Source organism: Thamnophis elegans, chromosome 4, assembly GCF_009769535.1.
Source record: "Thamnophis elegans isolate rThaEle1 chromosome 4, rThaEle1.pri, whole genome shotgun sequence".
NCBI classification, from domain to species: Eukaryota; Metazoa; Chordata; class Lepidosauria; order Squamata; family Colubridae; genus Thamnophis; species Thamnophis elegans.
This window is the reverse complement of record NC_045544.1, coordinates 123,702,430-123,726,798: the sequence shown is the minus strand read 5'-3', so window position 1 is coordinate 123,726,798 and position 24,369 is coordinate 123,702,430. Positions and strand designations below refer to the sequence as shown.

The window sequence follows — 24,369 nt, the reverse complement described above, 5'->3', positions numbered from 1 at the left end:
CGATACTTATTTGTTCAGGTTAAAGGCTGCTACAAAAAAAGGCAGGACATGAAATGATAAACTATAAATCAAACAAGGCAGAGGAGAGGGGGGGGGAAAAACCTTGGACGTTAAAGACTTGACTGGTTCACTTGAAAGACTACGGGTAGTCCTCTACTTGCGACCACAATTGAGCGCAAAATTTATGTTGTTCATCTGTTGTGAGTTTGCCCCATTTTACAACTTTTCTTGTCACTGTGGTTAAGTGAATCATTGCAATTGTTAAGTTAGTAACGCAGTTGTTAAGTGAATCCGGCTTCCACATTGCTTGTCAGAAGGTCGCAAGAGCTGATCACATGACTCCAGGACCCTGCAACCGTTATACGTATATATGAACCAGTTGCCAAGCAGCTGAATTTGGATCATGTGACCATGGGGATGTTGCAACGGTCATGTGAAAAACAGTTGTGAGCTACTTTTTTCAGTGCGGCTGTAATTTTGAACAGTCACTAAATGAACTGTTGTAAGTCGAGGACTACCTATATGTGAATTCTGTGCTTACTACTTCATGGCAATGTGTTCTCCTAGAATCAGAGGCCTGAGAGACAGGGTTTTCTAGCATCTCAATCCCGCCATCCTGCCTCTATATTTCTCTTTCCTTCCACCAAGAAAAAACATTTCTTGTCCTTTGAAGCATTTCCTAATCTGCCCATCAGATGCAGTAGCTCTGCGGGTCGATCTTTAAGACAATTCCCTTTGTTCATGAGTACTTGAAGGCTAAATTAAAATTCTCTAATAGAATAGATGCTGGATATTGTTGTATCCCTCTGACATTTTTCAAGTATTCTGTGACGCAAAACCATCTGGAGGCAGTGTCTAATCTCTAGTTTTAAAGCAATCAATAATTGCTTGATGAAGAGGGCTCACCTACCTTCTTCACTTATATTGTACTGTTAATAACAGGTTAGCTTACTCCCACATTCATACTTTTGCTTAACATACAGCTGTTTTACGATATATCTTTATTTTATTTTTGTGTTTTGTTAATACAAATTTGGGGGAATTTTAGACTTCTCATATATAATTTATTTTTAAGCCACCTCAACATTTGTCTCATTCCCAAATCTCATGGGAATTACGGAGAGACTAATGGGCATTTTAGGTTTCACTTTCTGATTAATTCAATTTTTATATTTGCCATTACATGCCTCTAATAAGGATTCCATTAATACTAAGAAAAAAAATGAAGCTTTTCTTAAACATCCAGCAATCTTTCCTCCAAATACATTTGCTCTTATAATAATTTGTAAAATACTAAGTAGAAATATACACAGGGTTTACTGACAAACACCACCAAAATAGGCAGGTCTGAAAGATAAAATTTTTACAATCCTGAAACAAATGTAATTTCTTACAAAGACAACAATATTGAAGAGCTTCAGAAGTGGAGTCCAGCCATGCCCAAAAGCTAAAAAATACTGGACGAAAATACATACTTGGTTGGAAAAAAATGACTTGAAACCAGAGTTATTCTTGTTGGGCATTATACTGGAAAAATATGATAAAAAGATTATATATCTGGTTTTACCTATGCTAACCGCAACCAGAATTATATTTGCACAGCAATGAAAAAACAATTAGATTCCTTCAGTTGAGAAAGTAATTAAGAAAATATTAGAATGTGCAGAAATGGATAGATTAACACTCACTATTAAGGGTAAAGAAGAAGCTGAATATTTTTTTTTGATATGGGATGTATTTTATCAATGGCTAAACAATAGAGTCAGAAAGGAGATATAAAAAGAGGAAATAATGTGAAGAGTTGTTGAAGATGTTAAGTGTTATTGCTATTATATTATATTTTAATAGTATTATGATGAATACAACAATACATATGTGGATTATGATTGTTCAAAAATAACTGAATCCAGATCACACACTATTTGATGGAATTTGAATGTTATATAAATAAAATAAATAAAACATGAAAAAAAAAAGAAGTAGAGTCCAGTCATGACAGAGCCTTTTCAAATGTACCCTGAGAAGCTTGGGTAAAATACAGCAGGTTCTGGAGAACCAATGGCGGAAATTTTTAGGAGTTTGGAGAACTGGCAAATGCCATCTCTGGCTGGCCCCGCCCCCATTTATTCTCTACCTCCCGAGTCCCACTGATCGGGAGGGAATGGGGATTTTGCAGTAACCTTCCCCTGGAATGGGGAGGGAATGGAGATTTGGAAGTATTATTCCTATGCCACACCCACCAAGCCATGCCCACTCAACTGGTAGTAAAAAAAAAGTGAATTTTACCACTGCTGAGAAGGGTACATTTGCCCAACACCCACCATTCAATTGACAAGTTGACAAGTCAGAGACCAGAGATAATGACTAGAAAAGAGCAGCAGACACAAATCAAGGGGGAGAAGCTAGAAAATGAGAACAGCAGGAAAGTTGCCACAGGAAGTTCTGTTGCTGCAGCTGAGTACCAAAGAAGGACGGGGTTGGTTCCCTCCCTACTTGCTAACAATATACAGAACCCATGATGGCTACTAGCAACTTTAAGTTTAAAAGTACAAGCAGTCCTTGACTTATAACAGTTCATTTAGTGACAACGGTGCTGAAAAAAGTGACTTATGACCTCTTTTCAGACTTATGCATTGCCACATCCCCATGGTCATGTGATCAAAATTCAGACGCTTTGCAACGGATTCATATTTATGATGATTGCGAGTCATGTGATCAGCTTTTTCCTCCAGAGAGTTATTTGATTTTAAAATAAATTTTAGAACAGCTAATGTCTGATGCATACATCCTCATTACAGGTAATCCTTGACTTACGACCATGATTGAATCCAAAGTTTATGTTGCTAAGTGAGACATTTGCTAAGTGAGTTTTGTCCCATCTTATGACCTTTCTTGCCATGTTTGTTAAGTGAACTGCTGCAGTTGTTAAGTTAGTAATATGGTTGTTAAGTGAATCTGGCTTCCCCATATTACGTACGTACATACGTACGTACGTATTTTTTATGCTGTCCATTTTACTCATACAGTGATTTTGGGTAGCTGTATGCAAAGGTATGATTGCTTCATTTTAAAAAATCTTGAATACATGAAGGGCGCATCTACCCATGAAAAGCACAAAGGTCTTTCAAGTATCACAGATATACTACCATGAATAAATGGGTTGCGTGTTCCCCATTTTGTTTCGGTTAAACTTCAGAGTCAGTGCGCTCACATATGCGAACCGGTAGAGTAAGTAAGTGAATACCACCCCTGAACATAACAGTTTCAATTACTAGTCCGTGTGTCATTTTCTTCCTGTCTTTATACTGTAGTATCTCAGTAGTTAAGGACATGATAAGTAGGCAGGAACTCTCATTCAATTCAGGCCATTTCCAATTTAAAAAAGAATTAGGAGAAATCTATATAAAAGTTTGATGCTGTGAAATCTCATTCACTCTTGAAGTACACAGCAGCATCCCTAAATTATCTTCTTGAGGTTATTTTCTTAAATATTCTCTTTTCTCACAAGCTAGAAACTAGCTTATGTGAGCTGCTGAGAAAGGTATTCTTTGATTTATTGTATTACCTTTCCTATTTGTCAGATGATCCCAAGTCCAGCTACATGGATAGTCATGGGAATAGAGCATGAACTAGATCAGTAGTAGTTCCACCTCCGCTGAAGGCAGTGGAAGAATATGGCTGAGAGGAGATATTCCTCCACCCAGTGAGAGAGGTGATATTAAGGCTTAATTTTAAAGAGTTGCCAAGGAGACAAATGTTCTGCTCTAAGCTGTCCTTGGGAAGGGATCTGTAGCCAGGAAAGTAGAGATGTGTTTTATTATGTATTTACTGGAGTTATTTCCCCATTGTGCACCAATGAAGCAAAGCTGTAGACATTCATAAATGTGGCGGTTACCATGCAGTTATGGATTAAAAACAACAACAGAAACAATTTCAGGCAATGGCAGTTGTATTGTGCTGCAGTTATAGGCAAAATGTATTTCCTTTCTAAGCAGGGATGCCTGAGAACTTTGTTTCATCTGTCTTTGTAAATGAAGACAATTAAGCAACATTTTGCTGACTATATGAAAATTAGGACATACAGTAATTATTTTTGGAGCTTTTTTTTCCTCTCTCAAATCCAGTTCTTGGTTCAAAAATTATATATATATATATCCTCATTCTTCCTTCAAGACAACATAGATAACTGCCATATTCTCTATGAACTAAAGGAATAAAAAGCAATTTATCCCAAACCATCTACAGCTGATACGAGCCACTATTCAAATTCTAGTGAACAGCACTCGATTTCCAGTAGTAATAATAACCTAAATTCCATTTAGTGTTCATTTGAGCAGTCAGGATAAAGTCATTTCTTATTATCTTCCCACTGTGTAAAAAATAGCTTGAAGGTAGGAAGTCAGCAAGCATTTTCACCAAAAAGTAATTATCAAGAGTGACATTTTTACTGCTGGCGTGCCATAAGGCGAGACGTGCATTCGGAAAGACAACTTGCTGAAGCAAAATGACAGGCTGGGCCATGACATTCCCGCAAAGCCCCCGACAGTATTTTTCTGGCGGTTGGGTTTGATGGACCACTTCTCATTAAGTCCAGGGTCTAGGCTTCAGGTTCATGCCAAACTAGTCAAATCCAAAAATAATGTATAAATTAATACCGGGAGCTGGGAAAGGACCTACTGGAGAGGACAAGCAGTTGTTCAGAACTGTACCAGAAAGGTCCTATACCCTGGCTATTGCTTTCGAAATAAATAAATAAATAGACATTTAGAATTGGGCAGTTGTAGTTATCTTGGGTTTGACTGACTCATGGATGTCCCTGACTCAAAAACACAAGTTGACCCGGTATCTGTCAGCCCTTCAAGGTAGACCAAACTAAGAAAGCAAAATCATGTAGGCCAATACTACCTTTAATATAATAAGGTTATGGTAACCGGATCTTACAGGGACGCTTCGTTGCTAAGATACAGAGCTTGTCGATCAGAAAGGTTGGTGGTTCGAATCACTAGTGCTGCGTAATGGAATGAGCTCGCATTACTTGTCCCAGCTTCTGCCAACCTAGCAGTTTGAAAGCATGTAAAAATGCAAGTAGAAAAATAGGGACCACCTTTGGTGGGAAGGTAACAGCATTCCATGCTCCTTCGGCATTTAGTCATGCTGGCCACATGATCACGGAGACGTCTTCGGACAATGCTGGCTCTTCGGCTTTGAAACAGAGATGAGCACCGCCCCCTACAGTCGGGAATGACTAGCACATATGTGTGAGGGGAACTTTTACCCGAATCTTGCAAATCTGAACATGTTTCCCCTCTTCCTCAACTTTGGAATAACTGGAGTGTGTGTGGGTGCGTGTCTTGTATGAGATGCTTTCTCAGGTTACAATTCTACTCCCGATTCAGACTTGGTTTATCTGACCAGGAAGTGGCTTTTCCTTCTATTCCTTAATGTTATTTCTTCTGCCCATTACAATATTTTAAAGGGAGGAGGAGAAATCTAACCAGCACAGCAATGCTTTGCTGATGTTTTCCGATTTCCCTCTAGAAATGACCTGTCAAGAAGCCTTACCATGGAACCCCACTGGGCCTGCAAAAATGTGGGCGGCATATCCTAAGTTGCATATGCACTTCAGAATCCAGGCTTATTACTGTCATATAAAATATTGCAGTCCTAAACGTATCCAATCTGGATGTGTGTGGTAAGGAAAAGGCAGCAGTGGCAGCAGGCAAGAAAGAGGGTTTCTGCCGTTGTTTTGGAAAGTCAAATGAGACAAGGTGTGGGAGAAGATGGAGGGGAGAAATGTACTGTTGTAAATCTGTTTATATGTGTGGAGTAGATGGGGTGGAGAGATGATCTATGTGGAAGAATCCAGGACTGTACCACAATGTTATAGTTTTAAGAACTATTTAATGCAAAACAACTGTTCTTCTCTCCAGGAGGACTGAGAGCTATTATAGCTATTAGGATCTGTTCCATTCATAGATGTTTGGCTATTTTCTGAAAGTTTCTGCATATAAATATTCTTGATGCAATCCTTCTCCAGAATAAGTGAGAACAATATTATGGCTTCTTTAGGGGAGGAGCCTAGGAGTGATTAAGTCCAGCTTCTCCTATACAGTTCAACCTTCGGACATAAGGATCTCCCAATAACATTGATGGCTTCCTCTGGACATAGATTTCTTTACTTTTTTTTCTAAGGGCATTAATACCAACCAAGGTATTTCTGAAGACTTCAGACGTCTATTCTGCTAAAATCCCATTACTAACTTCTTTATAACTATTGATTTATCTAGCATAAAGTAATGCCAAAATCTCTGTTACCTATCCATCAGAGAAGTGATTTTATAATGCTCTTGGTCACGTCAAAACCAAATCAGTGCAGAATATGGCATGGGAATTTTCCCTTGAGAATTTCACCCCAATTCTCTTCTTTTCTCAAAGAAAAAATATAAAGCAGATTCACTCCACTTAAATAGAGTGAGAACTGTTTAAACTGCACAGTGTAGAGCAGGAGTATCAAACTCAATTTCACTGAGGGCTGCATCAAGATTGTGTTTGACCTCGGGGTAGCCGGGGTGCGTGTAACCAGCTCAACGTCACGTGTCGGGAGCACCTGTGGTGGCCTGAGTGTTCTGCCAGGCTCCCGAGCTAAATTTTCGCCTGAGACTGCCTATTGCAACCCTCTGCCAATGAAAACAGAGCTCAGGAAGTCTTCCTGCAGCCCTCACGGGCTCAGTTTTTGCTGGCAGAGGAACGTGGGCCAGTCCATCGCTGTTTCCAGGGTGGCCCCGTGGGCCAGATCTAAGCACCCCATGGACCGGATCCGGCCCTCGGCCCTTGAGTTTGACACCCCTGGTGTAGAGTCTAGCATACTTTCTTTCATTTTAAAAAAATGCTTCCAAGTTCTTAAGCAGAATCCTTTATCCCATATCGGGTCCCCAACCCTTGGTGCGCAGCCCACTGCCGGGCTGCACCACATTTAAAACTGGGGCCATGGAATGGTGGGCGAGTGCATGCACATGTGTGCACAAAGCTGCATTTGTGAAAGAGGTGTGTGCATGAAACCATCCCCTCTAACCCTCCCACTGCTGCTGCCACCTCTGCCAAACCACCGAGCCAGAAAGTTTGGAGACTGCTATTTTATCCAGTCCCGCAATTTGAGATTATTTAACTGGAGATGTTGGGGGTTGAACTTGGAATCTGCTGCATTCAAAACAAATGCTCATCCATCACAGATACCGTTCCTCTCACTTCTGGCTTCATACCCATTTTAGCTGAACTTCCAACACTTCACCGCAGGACAGTGGCGTTAACTGTCTTTTATAACATTCAGTGTAATAAACTTGCCTTCCAGGTTCTGAAAAAAACAGTGTTAGCTCCACAGCCCTCCCAATAGCCTAACAGATATATTAAGAAGCATAATTTTACACATCCTTAAAGACACACTAACTTTGCTTCCCTGAAAAGGTAAAATTTGTAAAATTAAAAAAAAATCTGTTGAGAGAGGGTACTTATATGTAGGACAGTCAGTAAAAAGTAATTTATCATTTCCCTGCATCGGTAGGCATAGTACCAGCCAACTCTCTTTCCACATTCATCATGCAATCACCCTATTATTTGCATATTAATCAGGCAGTGGACCATGAATGAACAGCATCCCAACCAACTGCTGCACTGTCTCAGGAGGAAGGCTTAGTAATTATCATAGATCAGTGTTATGATGTGGTAATTGATTATAACATCTTTCAGTTGTCCCTGGGGAGTCCCGGTGTTAGCCTAGCTCAGGGACCAAATTTCTACATGAATATTCCTTCTCTCCTTCCCTCCCTCCCTCTCTCTCTCCCCCTCCCCCTCTTCTGCTAAGAATTAGAAAAGAAAATTGTCTTCTTTTGCCTCTCCATGGGCCCCCTCCCCAACACACACGGTAATTAGTGCACATTTTAAACTTTATTTTAAATAAATAAAGGTTGAGAGGGTGGCAGAAAATTAATTCTCTCGGAACAGATTATCAAAACATAATGAGAAATTCTCTATGGAAGATCTGCGCAAATTGCACTGAAACAAATGGGAGGCCACACAAGCCCGCTTACATTGGATAACTGACTGGTAAATCATTGTTAAAACTGTATTTATTATTTACGTAGCACCTAAAGTTTCCGAGCACTGTGCGCAGATTTTTTTTTTTAAAAACACAGGCCCGTGCTGACAATTCTATAATCTAATTACAGGTATGAAAGGAAGGAGGAGGAGGGTGGGGGAAGGCAAGACACTAGTATAGACTATAAGGTAAAGGTTCCCCATGCACATATGTGCTAGTCGTTCCTGACTCTAGGGGGCAGTGTTCATCTCCGTTTCAAATCCGAAGAGCCAGTGCTGTCCGAATACGTCTCCAGGGTCATGTGGCCAGCATGACTAAACGCCGAAGGTGCACGGAATGCTGTTACCTTCCCACCAAAGGTGGTTCTTATTTTTCTACTTGCATTTTTACATGTTTTCAAACTGCTAGGTTGGCAGAAGCTGGGACAAGTAACGGAAGCTCACTTTGTTATGCAGTGATAGGGATTCGAACCGCCGAACTTTCTGATCGACAAGCTCACCGTCTTATCCACTGAGCATCCCTAGTATAGACTATAGAATAGGTGGGCATTTTTAGTCTAGACTCCTGATTCCTATAATAGCTATATGTTCTATGGGTGCATGTAACCCAAAGGTACCCAATCCTGAATTTAAGACAAGCCCACCTGCATATATCCCCAAAAGAAAAGAAAAATTATGCGGAATTCCTCACCTCTTTACCTTACTACATTCTTATTAACTTTAATACAATCTTCTCATTTTAATTTTGGAGGGAAATCTATTTTTAAATAAATAGAGTAGGCAATAGACCTTAAAAATGTAACAATTTTGCTGACAGCTTTATCAGCTATCATTTATATTATTGTAATATAAATTATTAAATTATAACATATATGATTATAATGTAAGTTATTGTATTATTTATGAAGCTGATGACTTTATGACCCCGATAGCTTTATGAATGGATGAATAATGCTTTTTCAGTGCATCTGATTATGGACTATCATAACATGTCACATCAGGAAGCTCCACCATTTATCACTGTATTGGAAAACAAACACTTTTATTGGGTTTTGATATAATGAGAGACAGACAACAAGGCTTGTATAATACAGTACTTGTTTTGATAATAAACCATTTAAATTTTTGAGACAATCACTATTCCTAAGGGAACTGATTCGAGATACCATACCTAATGTGCAAAATAATAATAATAAATCATTAGATGGCAGCAAACAGCTGGAGTTTTCTGTATCTTTGCTGTCATCTAATGGCCACCCAAATTTCTGCAGGACAGCTGTGACAGTCCTGTAAAGAGAAAAAACTTTTTCACCCATGAAATTGGGTGATTTGCTGTTGTTTTCCTAGAAGTGAAAAACCCAGAATATATATAATTCATTCTGTTTTAGTGTTGTGCAGGAAGGTTGATTGGGAATTATGAGAGATTTAGTCTAGCATTTTTCAGAGTTATCAGGATGAGCAAGGCTAGTTCTAACTGATGCTAATTTTTAATCCCACTTTCATTTACACGATGGTTTTGTGGAGACAAATTGACACAATAGCATGCTTCATGACTTATATGAATGGATTGTATTAACAGGTCTTGGAAACAGATAACATGTCAGGATGTTCTTATCTACAATCTCAATGAAATCAGTGATGATCTGCTACTGGATGTTTGATATCTGATCATTCTCCATCTCCCTACATTTGCTTCCTGAATAGGCCTTTCCTGTCGCTCATTAAGTCAAACACTGCAAGCTCTGAGAATAGTAATTGCAAAGTTTTTGTGCAAAAGGCAGTTTTCACTGCTTTATTTAGGTACCCACTGACAGACTAATTCTTGTCCCTTCAGCAAAAGGGCAAATGCAACATCTGCCAGTTGATTGGCACTATTTTTAGGACCCAAGTTCCAAATAGGAAGATGTGGGGGAAGAGGGGGGAGGGAAAGAAAGTCAGATATGGAAAAAAAGCAATCTATAATGAATTACACTGGGAAGAACAATGGTAGGGCGTGAAGAGAAAAGAATGATAACTTTGCCTCCTGTTCTTAATACAACCTTAATTTTTTCCCTTTTCTTGTCTTTTTTTTAATATGATCTTTTTTTCTGAAGGTAGATGTTATTGGACGCAGTGGCTCAGTGGCTAAGATGCTGAGCTTGTTGATCAGAAGGTTGGAACTTCGGCGAATCCCTAGCACCGCGTAACGGAGTGAGCTCCCGTTACTTGTCCCAACTTCTGCCAACCTAGCAGTTTCAAAGCATGTAAAAATGCAAGTAGAAAAATAGGAACCACCTTTGGTGTGAAGGTAACAGCGTTCAGTGCGCCTTTGGCGTTTAGTCATGCCAGCCACATGACCACGGAGACATCTTCGGACAGTGCTGGCTCTTCGGCTTTGAAACAGAGATGAGCACCGCCCCCTAGAGTTGGGAATGACTAGCACATATGTGTGAGGGGAACCTTTAGCTTTTTGGACCAACAGCTCTATAGTTTCTGCTTTGAAATGGTGCAGCTCTGATTGTCCCTCTTCACTGTAATAATACGTTAAGTAGTTCTGAAGAGCCTAATGCTGAAATGCTTCTGGTTTTTCCCCCCACCACCAGTCATCCACATGGCTTACTCTATTCACGTCCTCATTTCATTTCAACAGCCACCAACTTTGATGGATTACTCTGATGGGAGCTCTATACCGCTTGGTCTCTAAATCCTTTATTTTTTAAGACATAGACATAAAATTGCTTTGTGGTGAGGGACACTCAAAGCAAATTTGTAAGAAAACCAAATTCCTGACCTCGGGTTACATTAGTGCTCTGAAACAGTAGGATTTAAATATATCTTTCTTTATTATTTATATATCCATATGCAATGGTTATATATTAAAGGGACTTGATTATTACTAGTCAACTGAAAGCGTAAGGGCATTTCCACATCATTTTCACTTCCCAATGGTTCACAATGTAGCTCATCTCCCTTTTTGCTTTTCTCAAATCAGTGCTGACCAATAGGAATGCACCAAAAATATCAATTCATTTACTTTTGACACTAGTTATTTCTAGCCAGAGCACTGAAAAGATGGCCTTTTAATGTATTTTAGCTAGACTAAAGCTCACCATTTAGCTTTTCTACTTAGAATCTTCATGTGAAATTGGGCTAAGAGCAGGAGTGGTATTCACTTACTTTCCCGACTGGTTTGCAAATGTGAGCACGCACACACCCTCTCCACGCATCAGCATGGCCTTCTACGCATGTGCTTTGATAGCACACACAGCTTGCATTCATGCACCTGGCTTGCAAATGTGCCTAAATAGGAGAGCATAGAGGGGGGGCAGGCCCACCCACGATTTCCACTACCGGTTCGGGCAAACTGGTCCGAACCGGCTGAATACCACTGGCTAAGAGGTAGACTTGATCAAAATCACCAAAGTAAAGAAACGTGAACCTTGCGGTCAGGCAAGAGGCGCGCCTGCTCCCAGTAGCCGGCCCGTCAACGCAGAGCCCACCAGCGGCCAGGCAGGTGAGGGTGAGGGGGCCGAGCCGGGCAGCTGAGCGCAGCAGGGGAGGCGGCTGGCCTCGCTGCCTTTGCCGCAGAGCAGAGCCGCCCTCCATCGGGAGGCCAGCTATATATATTGATATATATTGATATATATCACAGTAATGATATATTTTATTGTCTCTCATGTAATTTACAAACTTAAAAATGGGAGGTGAAAGGGCCTCATAAGTGGAATAGCCTAGGGCCTCTTTTCATCTAAATCCGGCCCTGGTAGCTGGATTTCGCATTTCAAGCTCTAAATGAGCTTAGAGTGAGCCGCAGTGGTTAGAGTGTAGTACTGCGAGCTACTTCTGCTGATCACCAGCTGCCAGCAGTTTGGCAGATCGAATCTCACCAGGCTCAAGGTTGACTCAGCCTCCCATCCTTCCGGCGTCGGTAAAATGAGTATCCAGATTTTTGAGGGCAATATGCTGATCCTGTTAACCACTTAGAGGGCTGTAAAGCACTGTGAAGTGGTATATAAGTGCTATTGCTAGAACCAAGATACTTTAAGGCAGGGCTGAGCAATTAATTTTCCCAAGGGGCCACATGAACTGGGACTCTTGTGGAGGGCCGCCACTGCCCCCACACCACCATGGGCTGGACAGGGACTACTCATGGGCCAGATGTGGCCTGTGGGCCATAAAATGCCGAGGTCTGCTTTAAGGGCAGCTTGTTTCTGGGCCAAGCTACATCACTGCAATGGTTTGTGTTGTGGCCCAGCAGGAGCCGTTGGAGCTGCCACCAGACTCCGACAGCGAGGGGCCTTATGAGTTGGCTCTGGAGGATATGGAGGACCCTGGACAGGGTTCCAACTCAGAGCAGGACGCAGAGAGGCTGGTTGGCCACCAGGAAGCGCCTGAGCCTTGGACCAGTGTGGAGGAAACAAGGGAGTGTGATCCTGACATCAGCAGTGAGTTGTTCCTGGATGTCCAGCACCGAAGAGCTAATAGGCGTCAGGAACAGTTGTGCAAGTACAGGAGGTAATTGCACTCAGCTGGTGGTAATTAGGCTCCTCTCCAGACTATAAAAGGACTTCTTGTGCACACGCCCCTCTTGCAGAAGTCAACGCAGGAACTAATGTTGGAGAACATTATTGTGAGCTTGGCAGGCTGGATTGCTGCCACGTCTTATCTGTGCTGGATTGCTGCCCAAGCTTGTCTGTGCCGGTTTGCGGCCAACGACCTGTCTGTCTGTTAATTAAATGCCGTAACTTATCTTTGGCTCGGAGTGTGTTGGTGTGGGGCGAGGGGGGTCAGAACAGGTTTGCATCAGAGGCCATTCCCTGAGTCATAATTTAGATGCTAGATTCATTTCAAAGGCTTTCAAGCATGTTGTTTGTTTACTCAGAATTCCACAACAATCTCAGTGGAACACTTTCCCAACACTTAGGTTCACTATTCTCAGGAGCTTTAAAGCATAGTACACAATTTGTGTCCCCACCCAAGATCTGTCTGTAGTTCTGAGAGCCCTTCATAAATTTGTGTCAACTTATACTTTGGATGTAACAAAAGGGACAATGATTAAACACACAAGTATTAAGTACATATTTTAGTTGGATTAATTATAATGTCAATTTAATTTAATTTAGTTTTTGTTCTGGTCCTTCCCAGTTTCTGTAGTACAGCCCCAGCGTGCTATTAGAAGGCCAAGTACAGCCTTTAGGCCCCAAAAGATCGCATGCCCCTATCGTAAATCATGCATTGGCTAGGACCAATCGTACTTCAACCTTCACGCATAAGACAGCAGTTTCATAGGCGAAGGGTTTTGACATTCTGTGCCTTATACAAGTCTCGTGGGAAAGGATTTCACAGCTTTTGGTCTACAAAACAACCAGTGGAGAAGCAAAGACCTCCACCAGGCTGTGTGGGAAAGGGAAGATGGTTAACAGAATAACTGTTGGATGAACTACCGTTCCCCAAATAAATGTTTTTTTTGGAGAAAGAACTTTTCTTTACAACATTTGTGGCTTAAATGCATTATATGAAGTGACTACAAGCTTGCAGCCAGTAATTTAGCCAGTTACTTAAAATCAAATCTGTGGTTTCTTGCCTTTAGAGGTCTTGGCCCTGTGCCTCCTCTTTCTTTCTGACCTAATCATATCATTTTGCCTTCTCCTCTCCATTTGCCTTCCTGCACGGATCAGCACTATTTGCTCTCCCAAATTCCTCTCCATCTCTCTCCTTTCCAGCTGTTCGCTTCCTTAGTCGGGCATTTCTTTTCCCTTTAGTCCTTTGCCAGAAACTGAGCAATCCAGCCAGTGGCAGCCAATGACCTTGCCACCCGACCCTCTTCCCTGTGATGTTAGAGGGGTTCAATTAATCACCAGAAGAGGCCATGTCCAATTGTGCAGTACAAGTGATCTCACAGGTGATTTTAATTTTAAAATCTCTTTAATTAGATTCTCCAACCCCCTTCCCTTGACAATTACACCAATTCTAAGCACCATAAAGCCTGAAATGATAAATGATACCCAGGAAAAATTGTAAGCATTTGCAAGCCTCATGAGAAAACCCCGAACTGTATCCATGGATGAAGAGTTCCGATTTTAAGAGCCGAGGTGGCGCAGTGGTTAAATGCAGCACTGCAGGCTACTGCTAGATCAGCAGTTCAGCGGTTCAAATCTCACCGGCTCAGGGTTGACTCAGCCTTCCATCCTTCCAAGGTGGGTAAAATGAGGATCCGGATTGTTGGGGGCAATATGCTGACTCTCTGTAAACCGCTTAGAGAGGGCTGAAAGCCCTATGAAGCGGTATATAAGTCGACTGCTATTGATTTCAAACCCAGGGAAACCCTTATTGGTTAACACTCCTAGACAATGGGTTTGCACCCACACCCCATCAGAAAGAACAGAAATGAGAGGGCTAGGCTACTTTTAGCTGTTGAAGCCCATAGGCACAATAAAATCTCTCTCTCTCTCTCCATCTCACCCTCCTCCCCATGAAACCAAATCAGGTATTCCCTCCATCCCACAGAGTGAAAAATAGTTTTGAAGTCAAAATAAGAATTGTTTTAGGTGTCCATTGACTTTGTAGGCCAGGACACGTGTGTCCCTCTTATCAGATGTAGCTGGGGATTTCAATTTTCTTATTGTGTGGCCTGCCAGCGGCCAGTGGAGCTAGCAGCCAGCGGAGCTAGCAGCAGATTCAGTGAGGAGGTTGGGGAGGAACATGGGCCAGTCCTGGAGTCTGGGGAAGGCTCTGATGAGGGATTTTTGGATCTCTGTCGCGCATGCAGGAGATGCGTGCGCATGCGCAGGGGGGCGAGAGTGCAGGGGGGCGCCCCCATGCCCCATTTTTTGTCCCAGGATGCTTCAGGGAGGCCTGCTAGGCCCAAAATGAGCCACAGGGGGGAGTGCAGGGGTGTCGTGTGCACATGCGAAGAAGGCAGGGCCCATGGGGGTGCCGTGTGCGCATTGCATTATGGGTGTGAGTACGCAAGGACAAAAAGGTTAGCTATCACTGCTCTATGGCTTGTTAAATAAACAAGTCTTAAAACATGCTTTAAAACGAAATCTCATTACAGTGTCCAGTTAATGGGCAATCCAGGAAATCCTGTTCTCACAGTGGCCACCCAGGTGCCTTTGAGGGCTTCTAATCTAAAGATGGAGGCATACCTTCTCTCATCTTTTGGAAGACTATGGGAGAGAAAGGCAGCTTTGGCTGCATTCGTCACAGGATGTGTAACAGCAATTGCCAAGAGGCTGCTCTTCCCTCACTATCAAAGGGAACACTTGTTTCCAATCAACAGTTGTCTTGAGCCTGCAGAGAAGCAGATTTTGCACTCATCTCCAAGTCTGGAGGCGGCTGCTCTTTTTGCTTCCCAGTAGAACGTCTTGGCAAGGAGACTCTGGTTGTTGGGACGCGGCAGAGAGTTTTCCTCAACAGCAACTCTATCCCAGCAAGGCCACCAGCAAAGTTCAGCTGATCTAAGAAGTAAAGCCACTTTTCTACTCAACGTCTCATTCTGACCGTCACAAATTTGGTTTCTTGCTTTTCCATTCCCCTCTGCACCACTGTCCTTCAGCATTTTGTCTTTTTGCTATGAAAACTTCCATATTTTTTGTGGGTTTTTTTTTTTAGTTCATGCAGGTTAGTGGGATATTTGTTTGAAAAGAGGGACTAAAACTCAGAATTCAGGGCTTCCAACACTGCCCCATGCTCCTATTTTCCATAGCAATGCGAAAGGTATCAAAATCTAGATTAGACAGGAATATATGAATAAAATTGCAGCCTTCAATCAATATCCTTTTCTAGTTGTTATATATATATTATTTTGGAAATTTTTGAAGAGGAACTCATCAATGTGTTAAATAAATGCTGTTGAGCACACATCTATAAAAACTTTCTTTTGTTACAATGACTCTTCCAGTTAATTTTGCTGGAAACCTCAGCTTCAGCTGGACTTCAGCTTATCCAGAATGCAGCCGCGCGAGTGATTGTGGGTGCACCTCGGTACACCCACGTTACACCTATCCTTCGCGAGCTGCACTGGCTGCCTGTTGGGCTCCGGACGCGCTTCAAGGTGCTAGTTGTTACTTTTAAAGCCCTACATGGTATTAGACCTGGGTACTTGAGAGACCGCCTCCTGCCAATTACCTCCCTACGACCAATTAGATCCCACAGATTAGGCCTCCTCCGAATACCATCTGCTAGCCAATGTCGACTGTCGACCCCTCGGGGGAGGGCCTTCTCTGTGGCTGCTCCGGCCCTTTGGAACGATCTCCCCGTGGAGATTCGGACCCTCACCACCCTTCAGGCTTTCTGCAAAGCTATCAAAAGTTGTTGAAGCATAAGAAATCAGAAGGGAATCAATATGTAAACTTCATAAAAAAAATCAAAAATGAAGAGGAATTTTTTTTAAAAAATCACATTTTTCTTTCTTTTGGCTACATAACTATTTATTTAGTGCCCTAAATGCCTCATAAACACCCTTAGGAGTCTTAAAGTGTTACTGTAGAGCAGGGTTGTCAAACCTGCACCTCGCGGGCTGGTTGCGTCACATGCTGGCCAAACCACCCTTGGTTTAGCAAGGGGGGGGGGAAGTCACGCTATGTCACATGACAACTTGACGTCATGAGTTTGACACCCGTATTCTAGAGATTGTCTGTAGAACGTTAATTTATAAAAATGTTTTGAAAAGTTTTAGACATTGTGGCAAGTTATATATTGCTCTTTCCTAGATTTAGACATTGGAAATCAAGCTACACAACAAGAAAAGGGCAAAGAGTTAAACCTGGTAATTTAAATAAGTACAAATAATTCCAGGAACAGGAAAGCAGCTTTCTAACGCATCAGAAATAAATAGAAGTTTACCCATCACCATCACAGGTACACACCTGTTCCGTTAGAAAGAAAAACATGTAGCACAACAAAGCAACAGATGTCATAATGAAGCAGCTGATTACCTGAGCTTGCACATCCCTGCTGAAGAGAGTCTTGCAGTAATGACACAGAGTGAAGGACTGGAGAAAAAAAAGGAGGATGATAAGAAAGAGATATGAGAGAAGATACAATTTGAAAGCAAAGCAAGTCCCAGTAAATGGCTGATCAAAGCAAAGCAGCATAGTAAAACCACCTGGTCTCCATTTTTTAAAAAAATATCAGGAGTGGCAAATCTCTGGTGCTCCAGATTAGCCAGATTGCAAGTTCTCATGCCCCCTGATTGTTGGCCAAAATGGCTGTGACTGATGGGATTTTGGTAACAATAGAAATCTAGTTAATTCCCCACAGAACATTAAATTTGGATCTATCCAGATTTCTTATTTTATTAGTCTGGTTCAGGTGATAATCTCCTGTGCTTCCTCTTGACATTGAAGCAAAGAGGCAGGATTGAGTCTATGCAGCGCTCTCTGCTGATTTTTCCAAGGTTTGGATATACCCATGACAGTCATGGAGAAACTATGACTAAGGAACTCTAGGTAGCCCCAAGATCCTTGTTTGTTTGTTTCTTTGTTTTTGTCCTAGTTGTCCAGTTTCTCACACTCGCACTATGTAAACTCTCATGTTTGGATGCTATGTAATAGCATATAATGTAGGTTTCTTAGTTTCATGTACAAATGTAAAGATTTTAGGCAACTGGATACTTTACACGAATGGTTACCTCAAGGCCTCTTTTAAGCACACACACGCACAAATCCCCAATTTTGGCAAAAGAAAGAGAATGTGGCTTTGGATGAGGATGGTCTGCAAAATAATCTCTAGGCCTTATCTATTTATTCTTCACGATGTTACTGGAAATATGACAATAGATTTTTGACTTAATTAGAAGAGATCCAAATTAAATCAGATCCAATTTAAAATCACATCAATTTTGAGCACCTGACAAAAATCTTCTTATACAGCTGTACAGGGCTCTGTTTGGGGAGGATGGAAAATCAAGCTACTTTATGTTAGTTCTTAATTGAAGAACTTTCTTCATTAGAGCTGAGGTGGTGCAATGGTTAGAGTGCAGTACTGCAGGCTACTTCTGCTGCCTGTAATTTGTCAGTTCAAATCTCACCAGGCTCAAGGTTGACTCAGCCTTCCATCCTTCCGAGGTGGGTAAAATGAGGACCCAAATTGTTGGGGGCAATAGGCTGACTCTGTAAACCACTAAAAAGGGCTGTAAGAGCACTATGAAGTGGCATCCTAAATTTAAGTGCTATTGCTATTAAAAGAAAGGCCTCCCACAGCCCAATTCATTATTTATTATTATTATTATTATTTAACAAACACCAAAGATTCACTTTGCAGGTTGAAAAAAAGGGAAAGGGTTAAGGGGAGGGGGAAGTGTTGGGATCTGAGTTCCCAGCAAGCTTTAAGGTTCCCAAGAAGTCCCAGCATTGAGAAGCATGATAAAGAAGAACCACAACCTTAAGAGTTTTCAGAATGCAAGTTACTTTCATCTGTCCTGAAATCTTTGAGAACTTCCCCAAGAAGTCTGGTTTGTATTTTTCAGTATTTTAAGGGCAAACACCTCCTGCCTTAATGTAGTTTCTAGAGGCACATCAACTTTTGTCCGTTTTGGGATACAGCGGATTCAAATAAAGATCAACTGGGATAATCAGAGCCCTTTCCAATGTCTGATGCAACTGATATCCCAAATTCCCAGTGCAGTAGCTATGTCTGTGTTTTACAACATCAGCAATAGTTTGTGTTACCTAAGTGGGCTTGATTTCATGAGTACTTATTGGAGGGATATAAATAAAATAAAAATAATAATAAATCAATGATAAAATGCTTATGTGATTGTAAGTTTATAGGGTTCACAAAATTTTAAGTTGTTTTTATTCCATTTATGCGTTCCACAGACCCTTGCCCTCATTCCCCTCGAAAAATAAAGAATTGCCTTCTTAGAACTTTAAAGTACAGGCCGGGGACTAATTGATCCTCTAAATCAAGTTTGAGATGGGTGGACTCCCACAATTCTTAGTCAGTTGGGAGTCCAGACATTAAAATAGTAGAGGTTGAGAAAAAGTACTCTAAATGAAAGGTTTAAAAAATTCAAGGAGAACATGGTGTGATCTGAAGCCAGTACAGTTTGTTCCTTTACCTTGGCCTTGGGGTTGCCCTTGAGATGGCAGGACTCCCTGTCCGAGTTCGCCATTTAGCCACAGCTGCATACGAATGAATGGCTCACGCCCCTTCTGTGTCAACTTGCTCCATGGCTTTGGCCGAGACAGCATGTCGCTGACACTGCCCTGGGAAAGACCCAGCACCTAACAGGAAACGATCACGGAAGAAGCAGAATTAGCCTCGTTACAATGGGAAAATCAATTGTTTGATTACACTTGGTCTTTACCCAATTTCATGAGAGTTCTTATGCTCTGACTCTTTAGCACAGACATTAAACAGCAACAACAAGAAAAAGATTTATAAGGATTTACTCATGCCTGGAATTCTAGATCCATTGAACTGGCAACCATGTGCCTTCTCAGTCCTAGAGCCTTCATAGCTTCTTTCCACAATAAATTCATGCTCAGTTCTCCTCGCCCACGTTTTCTTTTTCAGTTAATTTTCCAAAAAGCATTTTAATATTTCCTACCGTTGAATGATCTGAAGGAAGAGATGGAGTCTAGTGCAAATCATTCCAGCTCATTTCTGCTGACTTTTGTTTTAGCATGTTATAGGATAGAGGTTTGTTTATGTTTCTTTATTGGTGCTTTTTAATATTTTTTAACCTAAAACTTTTTACTTTTGAGTTTCTGAGCTCTTTTTTTTAACTGGAAAGAGGAGAAGCTGGAAATGGAATGAAATGGCCTTTCCATTATACTCAAGACTATCTCCATGATATGCTTACTCATGTGATTTTTACTTCATTCATTTCACATACAAGAATACCAAAGAAAGGAAGCATTCTGAAAAGGACAGGGGGAATGCCAAGGAGTTAACTTTAGTACGATGCAAAAAGGTGGACAGTGAAAGGAGCCTCGCATTAAATCATCATCTCCAGCCCATCTTAGGTTAGATAACACCAATTTACCAGGTTGAGTTTCTTGCTGTATCTCTCATTGCTGTTTTAAAAGCAATGGACACATCTATGCACCCCAAACTGCAACATATCATTCAGGGCTACCTATCGTGTTTCCCAGAAAATAACTCCCGAAATAAGCGCTTAGCCTTATTTTGGGGGAGATCTCATTATTTTTGAAGTGCAGAAGGCGGCAAGCATGGTCACCTCGGGGCTGCTGCTGTGGTGCAATATTTCCAGGGAGGGCTTATTTTAGCACATGCGCTCAAAAGCCCAACTGGACTTATTATCTGGGGAAGTCTTATTTTCAGGGAAACAGGGTAGGTTTGCACTGATGTTCTAGTCCTGCAATCACTCAAGGTGGCAACATATTTAAGTCTTTCACCTGTCTCCAACACACCATACAGGAACAGAGACAGTGTTGCTCAATGTCAGTAATTTTAATTTGTGCAGGCTTCAACGCCCAGCATTCCTCCAGCCAGGCTGGCTGAGGAATTCTGGGAGTTGAAGTCCACCCACCTTAAGGTTCATGAGGTTGAGAAACACTGCTCTACCCTGTGATAATCCCCGCAATTCCATACTAGCCTGCTCATCAGAGTGGCCATATGCTTAAGTGGTAGGACTCCCCCATCTTTCATAGCTCTGCAGAAGGAATCTCAGCAGGTTTTGCTTCTTGTGCAAAAATGCAAGATGTGTAACAAATTCCTTCTTCTAAGGGGACATTCAAGATGTGATACCCCCATCTATTTCTGTATCTGTCTATTCTGATCTGCAGGCATGTAAGCATATGGAATTGTGGGTACTGCTTGAGTGGTGGTGGTAAGAATAATGCTAATATCTCAATCTTGAATCTGGATACCTAAAACATCATCTGCTTTTAGTTTGCTTCTTTAAAAAAAAAAACAATTCCAAGCTTCCCTAGTCTTGAAGGGTGATGACTGAATTATTCTAATTAACAAATACAGGTAATCCTTGATGCAACAGTTCGTTTAGTAACCATTCAGAGTTACAACAGCACTGAAAAAAGTGATGTATGAACACTTTTCATACTTATGTGTCACGTGAACAATATTAAGGCGTTTGGTAATTGATTCATATTTATGACGGTTGCAGTGTCCTGGGGTCATGTCATCCCTTTTTACAACCTTCTGACAAGCAACGTCAAGGGGGAAGCCAGAATTACTTAACAACCGTTTTAGTAAGTTGACAACTACAGTGGTTCACTTAACAACTGTGGCACAAAAGGTTGTAAAAAGGGAGCAAAACTCAAGCTAATAAATGTCTCATTTAGCCACAGAAAGTTTGGGCTCAATTGCGGTTGTAAGTCAAGGACTGCCTGTATAAATTAGCCATTCCCCTTTTTATGTCAATCTTAACCCACTGCTGTCAGATGTTGACTGACTGATACAGAAACCACCGAAATATTCCACTTGAGAGCCTTACCTTTTCCCCAAATATCCTTTGGCAGATCCCGTTTTTTGCTAGCTTCTCTTTGACCTGACGGGTTAGATCTATCGTATCCACTTCTTGGTACATGTAAATCTCATACTGCTCGGGGGTCAATGGAGGAACGGAAGGCTTCGATGGCTTCGATAAAGAAACAATGGGGGAAGAAGGGAGGGGACTGTTTTGGGGTGTCTCACTGCGACTTGCCCCTGTCACACTCAGTTCAGAGCTCTGAGAATAGGGAGATTCTGCGTTGGGCCACTCTTTCCAATATTCCGAGGAGGAGGAGGGCCCTTGGAGTTGCTGGTTACGGTCTGAACGAGATTGGCTGCTGGCCTTCTCTTTCCCACTGGTGCTTTCCTCCATTTTGGGCTCTTCCGGAGGTGCTGTGTTCCTTCGGTCAGGTTGCACAGTATTCCACCAATGGTCCTTCCATACCCCACTGCGTCCCAGTTCATTTTTAACATGCCTCAGTACACCTTGTGCCGAGTCAGTCATCCCGTGGAGGTCCAGAAGGGAGGCCTCTTGGGCTTCCTTCTTGAGACCGGGGACAGTCTGTAGGGAAGACACAGCGGAATCCACAGAGGACGAGTGCTTCTTCAAGGACAGAGCCAGGGGGGAGTAACTAGAAACCGAAGAAACGGCAGGCGTGGGGATCAGTTTTGAGGACAAGATGGACATTTCGGCTTGGGACAGAGGGGTGGCTTTTAAGGCAGGTTCAAGGGCAGCCTGCTGGGCTTCCATCTCTCGCCGAGCCTGTTGCAAAATGGAGCGAATAGCATCGTCGGAACTGCTGCTGGTTGACGTGGAAGGTGGCTGAGCCGGCTCAGCTGCAAAAATAAGAAAACAATGGCTGATGAGATACAGTCGATCACCTCATTCATTTCTCCAAACGTCTGTTATAAGCTCTTCTTTCCATCATCACTCATGTTTCAATAGACATCTGTGCCAGATGTATTCTTTACTAATAAAAGCTTACTGGTTCAGAAATTTGTTTAAAAAATACAAAAGAAAAGACATTTACGGGACGGTCTTATAAAGATCCTGAAAAATAATGAGGGTGAAAACTCCTCCATATCAAAATCTTTATTAGAATCCTGAAATTTACCAGGAAAAGCATGTTTTCTTACATTTTTATGCCTCAACAAATGTCAAAATATTATTAAATGTAAATATTTATTGCCCAGGAAAATGAAAAAAAAAAATAACCTCATAAAAAGCACTACAATACTAAAACAAAGTGAAACAGAAAACAAAGCACACATTCCAAGCTATCCCAAAACTGCTGCCTCCTTAATAAAATGGGATATAATTAATCAACCGCCGATGATCAAATTCATTTGTTGCTTGCAATTGTGTCAATTAATATAAAATAGGAAAAAAACATTCCTTGCTTCTGAAGCAGTTTGTTACTAAGTCAGTAAGCAGGTGTATGCTTGGATACTTATTGTGATGTCATCCACATCACAAGCTATAAGATCAGGAGAATATTCATGAGTCAGATGTAGGCCACAAAAAAAAAGGAAAAATGCTCAATAAACTGACATTTCCAGCACATCCATTCAGTATATAAATGCTTTCAGCACACTAGGACACATCTTTCTCCTTACTGCACATTTCTAATCTGGACCAATCTGTTTTACGGATCTCTTCTGCTCACTGGATCTGTGTCTTGGCTACATTAATTTTATTATTACCATCTGTTCTCCTGCCCACCGTGATGGCAATTTTCTATTTTACTTCATTTCCCTGTACATTTAGAACTGTTTTAGCCATCCTTGCCAGTATTTTCTATATGGCCGTGATGGCGAACCTGGGGCACATGTGCCACTAGTGGCAGGCAGAGCCCTCTCTGCGGGCACGGAAGCCGTTGCCCCAGCTCAGCTCCATTGCCTCCTGCCAGCCAGCTAATTTTTGGGTCTCTGCTGTGCATGCGCGGGGGGAGGGCAGCGGCACATGCAGGAGATGTGCGTGCGCTTGCACGCATGAGGGATGGGGTGTCACACGTGAACGTGTGGGGAATGGGGAGGAGTGCAGGGGGTGGGTCATTTCTGGTCCCAGGAGGCTGTATGGAGGCTACTAGGGTCAAACTGGGGCATGTGTGTGTGTGTCATGCGTGCATGCGCAGAGGGAGGGGTGCACACGGGGTGGGTGTGTCACATGCACATTGCATTATGGGTGTGGGCTTTCGGCACGCAACGACAAAAAGATTAGCCATCTATGGTATAATAGGTTTTGAGTTTAAAGGTCTACATATTCTTACTTATTGTAGCTTCTACTCTGCCCAAATCTTGGGGAGACGTGCAAACTTCCCATTTAAGTCTATGCCCCCCCCCTCTTCAGAAGGAAACTGTTTTGGTGAGAACTTCACATTTTAGAAATATCCACAAAATTTACCTGTTATGAATGTTTTTGTATCAATACATTTCATCCTTAAATTCATCCTCTTTGAGGTATCATAACACACCACATTTTCTTGAGATAAAGGAAGACCCAACACTCTTTAAGCTGTAAGCCTTTAGCAATGGAATTTACTGAAGTAAACCACGTCCCAGGGTCACTTGCTTTCTCATAAGCACTTACTACTGTTTCCATGTTAACCTGAACTTCAAAAGCCAGCACAGCAACGTTCTCCTACCTGTTTTCTGTACCTGCAGTTCCCTTTTTGCTTGCTCCAGAATGGATTTGATAGCTTCATCAGAGCCAACTTCTGTAGCTCGGATTCTTGTGGTAATGTTACCTGAAGGGAGGAGAAATGATCAATTGTTGAGCAACCTTCTCAGCATTGATTTTCTAAGCCACAAACTGGTGGCCTGACTCAGTGAATTACTCCATTGAAAACTACAACAAGATGAACCAATGAATAAAAC

General features: G+C 41.9%; 1 protein-coding gene across 5 annotated transcripts in view; it reads right to left on the bottom strand.

Annotated features, from left to right (window-relative positions):
• Window positions 1–24,369, bottom strand: part of CUX1 (cut like homeobox 1) — a 351,898-nt gene that overhangs the window by 73,261 nt on the left and 254,268 nt on the right. For 2 of the 5 annotated variants that reach the window (XM_032214828.1, XM_032214830.1), the window contains 4 exons: window positions 24,138–24,239; window positions 21,497–22,329; window positions 19,136–19,301; window positions 17,010–17,066 (listed from right to left, as the gene is read on the bottom strand). The exons of 1 other annotated variant lie outside the window; for it this stretch is intronic. In XM_032214828.1, the coding sequence (XP_032070719.1) occupies window positions 17,010–17,066; window positions 19,136–19,301; window positions 21,497–22,329; window positions 24,138–24,239 (1,158 nt within the window). The remainder of the gene's footprint in view (window positions 1–17,009; window positions 17,067–19,135; window positions 19,302–21,496; window positions 22,330–24,137; window positions 24,240–24,369) is intronic. 2 more of the 5 variants (XM_032214829.1, XM_032214832.1) reach the window with 1 other exon arrangement.